General features: G+C 36.4%; 1 protein-coding gene across 1 annotated transcript; it reads left to right on the forward strand.

The window, feature by feature from the left end:
• The first annotated feature begins 3,656 nt into the window (after positions 1 to 3,656).
• LOC144975554 (fucolectin-like) lies at positions 3,657 to 6,730 on the forward strand. The gene is made up of 2 exons (XM_078919716.1): positions 3,657 to 4,166; positions 6,051 to 6,730. Exons 1-2 carry the CDS (start codon positions 4,037 to 4,039, stop codon positions 6,728 to 6,730), a joined length of 810 nt encoding a protein of 269 aa, XP_078775842.1. The 5' UTR covers positions 3,657 to 4,036.
• The last annotated feature ends 328 nt before the right edge of the window (positions 6,731 to 7,058 follow it).

The following is a 7,058-nucleotide window of genomic DNA, read 5'->3' on the forward strand; positions in this document are numbered from 1 at the left end:
AACACTGTTAAATAATGTCAAAAACTGTAAAATAAAAAAACCTGATATTCATTTTCAAGACGTGGGCTTGGGTCACTATGATGATTAAGCCAATGGTAGATTATTCGTTAGAAAATTCTGTTGACAAAACAATTTTTAAAATCAATTTGGCACTGGACAAGGGTTGCGGTCCCTAAAATGATGGCGGCCATGATGGTTGTTTATGCTGATATTACGATAGAAACGAGTTGCCCGCTTAGCCATTTGCTGCACAGTCATATTTTTGTAAATAGTAATTTATTATAATTTTTTTAATGGGTTAGTTTTTAAAAACAAATCGTAAGTGGCTTCTGACAATGACACCGGAATGTCTTTTCTACCCTAATTCTACCAATTTTAACAAATGTCACAATAACACGTAAATAATTAACACAACAGAACTTGCTGTCTCTTGAGGTATAGAACATCAGGTTTAGAGCCATAGAAATACATTACATGTTGTATTTGAAACAGGCAAATAGAGAATCCAAGGGAAAAAGAAACAAACATTACACATCCTTATTTAACTATAATTGATATAGAAGTATAGAAGTTGAATTGAGAATTCATCTCCTGCCCTTTCTATTACGCAAATAAACATGAGCGGTATAGGGCCAAATTTTAGTGACGACGAGAATGATTCGCTCATAATATATTGACACCTGTCAAATACAAATAAAAAATGTACATGATGAGGGAAAATAAACCAAAACTAAAACCAAAAATAACATTGATGGTCGCGCTCAATTTTAAACTGCTTTTTTCGTAAGTATCAAAGACTATGTCAATTCTACTTGCTGCTTTGGACAGTGACAATATCCTTTTTATCTAGACGTTAGTCGCAAATTGATGGTATATCATTGATCCTTTGGAACTATATAAATGGACCAAAACTGCACCTAAAAATAATATACGTGTAGATTATGGATTGGGGATTCACTGCAAAATCCTGTTAGCAGGCATTACGTAAGTTCTGATTTAATATCGCATGCATGTAAAAGTCCGTAAACGTCCGAGAGATAACAATAGTGGTATGCGACTTGAGTTTTCACTTGAGTGAAAAAAAACTTAGCCAAATCTCCACCCCTCCTGTTACATGCGATGTATAACTACGGAAATAGGCAACAGTCACTTTTTAACGCAATATGTTGTGTTTTGATTCTGCAATATCGCTTGCTCATTTTACTTGGCAAAAGTTTTATCTTGTTAGATTTGATAGGATCCGTAATTTTAAATATCTTTAAGAGCGAACCTGCTTTCTATAAATTCAACGTACTTGAGTTTGACTTTATTCTCAACACTAACAGTTTCTCCGGTTCCTACAATGATCAAATCATTTCAACATGCCCCTTTAAAAGGATTTCCACAGGACTCAAAAGAATTTAATTTCTACTTATATCGTGGGTCAATTTCTTCTTTTTTGCCAATGCATCGTCAGCATGATTTTGGTTTTCTTTATCCGTAAGACCATGGACAAAAGTTTCTAATTTGGCGAGTAGTTTTGTGAAATGAGGAGCATCTAGCATCCATCTTTACAATATTTTTGGTGTTTCCATTACATTCATGCATCCTTGAGTGTTTGCTATTGTGCTCATGAGCCTGATAAACACAAATTAACGAAACGGTCGAGTTGATTTGTTTAAACGTTAAAATTGCCTTAGCAAATTGGTGATACCGTGTTGGGTTAGTGAGCTCTAGATTTTACAGATCACTGATGTGCACCGTAGCCATCTGGCATTATTAGTTTTGTTCATTGGAAATATAAAAGGTACAAATGATTTCCATACTTGGTCGTAAACAATGAAGTCTCCTTTTCTTTGCACTTTTATCAAGCTCATGTCACCATCTCTATCATTAAAACCTTGATAGAAAAGACCTATTTTATACAAAACAAGCCATCAGGATTTTTGAACAACAACAGATAGAACAGTTGCGGGTGATTTTAGTCAAGCACTCAATCATACCTGAAAGAGCAGGCAATTTGTGTGCAATACCTTACACACGGAAACAACAGTAGAGATAGAATGTGCTCCCATTGTCACAATGCGGTCCACAACGTAAAGTAAATAGCTTGACACAACACCGAATCATAATGATTGATGGTGATGGTGATGATGATGATGATGATGATGATGATGATGATGATGATGATGATGATGATGACGATGATGATGATGACGATGATGATGATGACGATGATGATGATGATGATGATGATGATGATGATGATGATGATGATGATGATGATGATGATGATGATGATGATGATGATGATGATGATGATGATAATGATAGATTTCTAATGCAGTTTTATTGGTATGTCGACTCCCTACTGTCCTCAATTCTGTGTTCAATCGAGTTTGACCGAAAAAAAGTTATAAAACCCGTAAATTGATTATCGCAGTATTTTTTTGTAAAGAAAAAAAAAATTAGGGGAAGGGGAGAAGGAGCACAGTCTGTGTCAACACCGGTTGCGGCATTTACCGAGCTGTGTTCTGCGAGTCTGTCCGTATGCCCGTCTGTATTAGTGCAATTGATTATATACTTATTAAATCAGATACACAAAAATCTCACATTATGATATTTTGGGCATTGGTTAAGGAGCGAGGTCCCTGTCGCCATCTTGCTAAATAACGATTAAACAATTTGGATTGAAAGTTTAGGAAAAGGAAAACATTCGAGTCAACCAATGGGAATGCAAGGATGATATAATACACTTTGGGACGCGTTATTTTTAATGTTTAAACAATAGGATGAACGAATTTTTTGTCCTCCATTTCAAAATTTATTAATCTTAAAACTCTTGTTTCTCAACTAATACTATTCTCTCAAAGTGGTTCTCTAGCTTAGAATATAGGATTTTCGTGATCTACGAAATACTTGTCATGCTTTCAACCCTAATTTGCTTAATTCTAGTTTTTTTGTTGGATCTAACTCCCCCAAATAATTCATGTACACAAGCAATCCTCCCTCCCTCTCTCTCTCTCTCTCTCTCTCTCTCTCTCTCTCTCTCTCTCTCTCTCTCTCTCTTTCTTCTCTTCTTCTTTCTCTTTCTCTTCTCTTTCTTCTCTCTCTCTCTCTCTCTCTCTTTTTTTCTCTCTCTCTCTCTTTCTTTCTCTCTCTCTCTCTCTTCTCTCTCTTCTCTCTCTCTCTCTCTCTCTCTCTCTCTCTCTCTCTCTCTCCCAAACTCAGTGATTAGTTTTACATAGAAGATGGGGGGGGGGGGGGGCTTGTTTTTATATTATACGTATACACATATAGTTTATAAAATATTCTTTATGTATAAAGTTTGGTGGTAGACGAGGGAGCTGAATAATTCAGGCAATTCATTATGACCTTACGTTCCCTGGTTCGAGCCCTGCTCTATGTTTTACTTGGGCGAAGAGGGTTTTTTTCTTCTTTTTTTTATTTTCGGACTCAAGGCAAATGTCTAGTCAATAATAAATTAGGAAACTCAAATCGATATCATAGATCAATATGGAATTCATGCACAACCAAACATTAATAAAAGTGATGATGATAATAATAATAATAATAATAATAATAATAATAATAATAATAATAATAATAATAATAATAATAACAATCCTGCCTTCAACACACACACAATCGCCGCGAAGATAGTTGGCCAGCAATTAAGCTTATTAACCAATATTCTCAACACAATCATGGAACATAGAAACGATTGAGACATTGAGTATGCTCCGGAATTTGGGATTAATTTTTAATTCAGAAAAGTGATTGGAGCTGTCACTAATGTTGATAACAACACAGAATGAAGTGAGTAGGAAAGTGCCAGAAGTCAATAGAGAAATATATAAATATAAGCTGCAGGACTTGCCGAGTCTTCATTGCTAGTTATGTAGATTTAACATGTTTTCAAAGCAATTGTAATTGAGTTTTATGTGTCTAATACATTGGTGGGGTCTTTGCTCTTGTAACTATTATAATCATTTTTCCAATTTGTTCATTGTTGGAAGAGACGGATCGGTTTAGAAACGGTTCCCTTTTTACAAATATGATGTTTCAAAACAGTGTCCAGTGCTTTGTATTCAACTTGATGTTGTCAAAGACTTTGATACAAACAGAGGGAGTTGAATACGTGAACGTGGCTCTAGGAAAACCAACAAAACAGTCAGGTGTCATGGGTAAGTTTTCGTAAAAAGTTAGTATGTTTCATTTAACTCTAAAATTAAAATTTGAGCTTTTATATAGCGCAATATCCACTAAATGTTCTCAAAGCGCTTTACAAGGGGTCCCTGGTCAACAGCAACATTTAACATGTAGGACGGGACATGACGCCTGTAAGGCGATATTACAATTTTTCGGACAAAGACAACGCTGTTAACGGCCAGGTATTCATTTTACACCTGAGTACGGTGAGAGAATGTGAGTAAAGAGCCTTTTCCAAGGACTCAACTATGCGCCGAGCCCAAGGCTCGAACCCAGTACCTTCCGATCCGAAAGCGAGTGTCATACCACTAGACCACATAGCCGCATTCTATATCTGCAGGGATTCAATAGGTGCTTTGGTTATAGAAATTGAATGTTTAGCGACGTGTATATAAGATTTCAGGTTTCTTTCTCTTCATTTTGGTAGAATACAGATATCTACTATTTCTTTATTTGTTTTTTGGATTCATCCCGACGTAAAATGTATTGAGTCGGAGGGTCACCTTTGTGACCAACAGTCTCAAAGCGGTATGTCGGTGTTGGTTGTACGTTTATTTAAAATGAAAAGTTCTACAGACTATCATCTCTGCAAAACAGTATAGAAAAAATGCATAGCAATCTTAACGCTCCGATATTTCAACTTGTTTATTATCAATGATATGGTAATTGTGAGGCTGTGTGGTCTTGTGGTATGGCACTCACTTTCGGAAGGTCCCGGGTTCGCGCCTCGCTCAGCGCATAGGTGAGTCCTTATAACATGGTCTATATTCACATTCTCTCACGGTTTACAGGTGTACATTGAGTGCCTGGCCATTAACAGCATTGTCCCTGTCTGAAAAGAAATATAATATCGCCTAACAGGCGCCCTGTCTTACGATGTTCCTAAGGAACAATGTGTGCTTAAAAGCTCGCACAGCCAACATAGCATACTCACATGCAAAACATGCACAGCACAACATGCGTAACTCTATAAGGTATATATATAATCATAATCTACCCTATTTACTGAAGTATATGTTTGCACCTTCTTAGGAAACTATGATGATTTATCCAACGATTGTTTTTATAAACACACCGCACAAACGCCATATCAGGAATTTGGACGTATCTAATTCTCAAATTTTAATGAGATTTGTCAATCCCTATATATTCTTTATGACTGTTCCATTGCATTTCCCATTAACCCTTGATTTTATAATGTCTTAGTTTCTGTGTAAAACGTTGCGCCACCTTCATAAACCATTCATGACCAAATATTGTATTCCATTTGATTCTGGTCAGGGTCCATTGGAGGCCATGTGTTAATCAATCGAACATGGTTTCTCTTCGTATTGAAAATGAGAAAGAATTAATGTATGGTCTTGTTCTGATTGTTTATACATTTTAGAATATTCCTGATGTCCACTCCCTTTGAAATTCAGTCATAGTTTTCTTAGGCGGATTATACAGGGAATGAGATCCAAAACAGATTTAAGAGTAGCGCCCCTTCGTTGAAAGTCGCGTCTTGACAACCGACAGACGCTATCGCCATTATTAGTACCAATTATTAGCAGGAAGGTTAGTAAGTTTAAGAAGGGTTGTCTCATCGTATTGTATTATTTATCAACATCTTTTATTTCTAATTTGTAGTCTACGTCATATTTTGTTAACATTTCATAATGGAAAAAACTAAAGAAATATGAAGAAATAGATTTTGTATTTGGAGCGCTTGGTTTGTAGTCGGAGACGAAGCTTCGATTTGTTTACAAATAACTTCTCCGCCGGTGACGTCCAAGCAAGGGACGCTACTCTTCCGCTAATCTCATTCTCTATTGGGGAAGAGCTAAAATATATGTCTTTTAAAATTATTTTTGTTTCAGTTTTTCGTTCCCAGGCAGGACCTTCCAGTCAGGCTGTCGATGGTTCCAGATCTTCAAATTACTATCAGGGCTCTTGTAGCCATACCCTGACATCTTCAAACTCATGGTGGATGGTAGACTTACTTTATTCTTATCCAATACATTCTATTTACATTACAAACCGAGATGGCTTCGCCGAAAGGCTTCAAAACTTTGATATCTACGTATCAAAAGTAAACCCGTACCCAATAGCTCAAGGTGGCGCTTTGAAAGGAGAGTTGTGTCTTCATCAGGACGCTGGAATTCCTGCAAATGGACCTCATTCTGTGCAGTGTACATCTCAGACTATTACTGGCAGGTATGTTTACATTTTAAAGCCAGGGAATTCGGCGTTAACGCTTTGTGAGTTTGAAGTCCTCGTGCCGAAGCAAAATATAGACTGGAGTCAGATGGGGTTCTACATTCACCCGGAGCAAAAGAGTTCTACAAATCCTTTTTTGTCAGTAACCATGAAATTGTTTTCATACTCGGACTGCGTCAGAATATGCGTGTCAGTATCTGGAAGATTCACCACTACCGTGCAAGTGGAGAAGGCGACGAAAAGGTGTGAATGCATTGAGTTGAGCGGCTTGGATGATTCTGGACCTGACATTTCTATGTCCGGCTGGACTTTGCTGAAATCATTCGGTAACAAAGATTAACACCACTACGATTGGGTAATTTCAATTTTTGAAATGTGTGACAAATTGACTCAAACTGGTATTTTGTTGGGAAGAACTTAATGCTTAAAATTAATTTGTTTTTCAAAACTTATATTGAAAGTTGTAAGTCATAATAAATTCATTCGTCGAGGAGAACGACTTTGCTTCTGAAATTCAAAAATAGTATTTGAAAAACAACAAAATCAAATCCAAAGAAAGAAAAAAAGAGCAACAAAACAAAAGAATTATTTTTTAATTCAGGTTAATTTGATTTCAAATGTTTTTATCTGGGTCATTCTGGCACAACACTGTATTGACATAGTAGGCA

The sequence above is a fragment of the Berghia stephanieae genome, chromosome 6 (assembly GCF_034508935.2).
Source record: "Berghia stephanieae isolate SIO BIC M18660-M18661 chromosome 6, UCSD_Bste_1.3, whole genome shotgun sequence".
Classification (NCBI taxonomy): Eukaryota; Metazoa; Mollusca; class Gastropoda; order Nudibranchia; family Aeolidiidae; genus Berghia; species Berghia stephanieae.

Coding starts and splice junctions, on each gene's coding strand:
- LOC144975554 (XM_078919716.1), top strand. CDS start 4,037: ATGATGTTTCAAAACAGTGTCCAGTGCTTTGTATTCAACTTGATGTTG. Junction 4,167..6,050: donor AAAACAGTCAGGTGTCATGG/GTAAGTTTTCGT, acceptor TTTTTGTTTCAG/TTTTTCGTTCCCAGGCAGGA.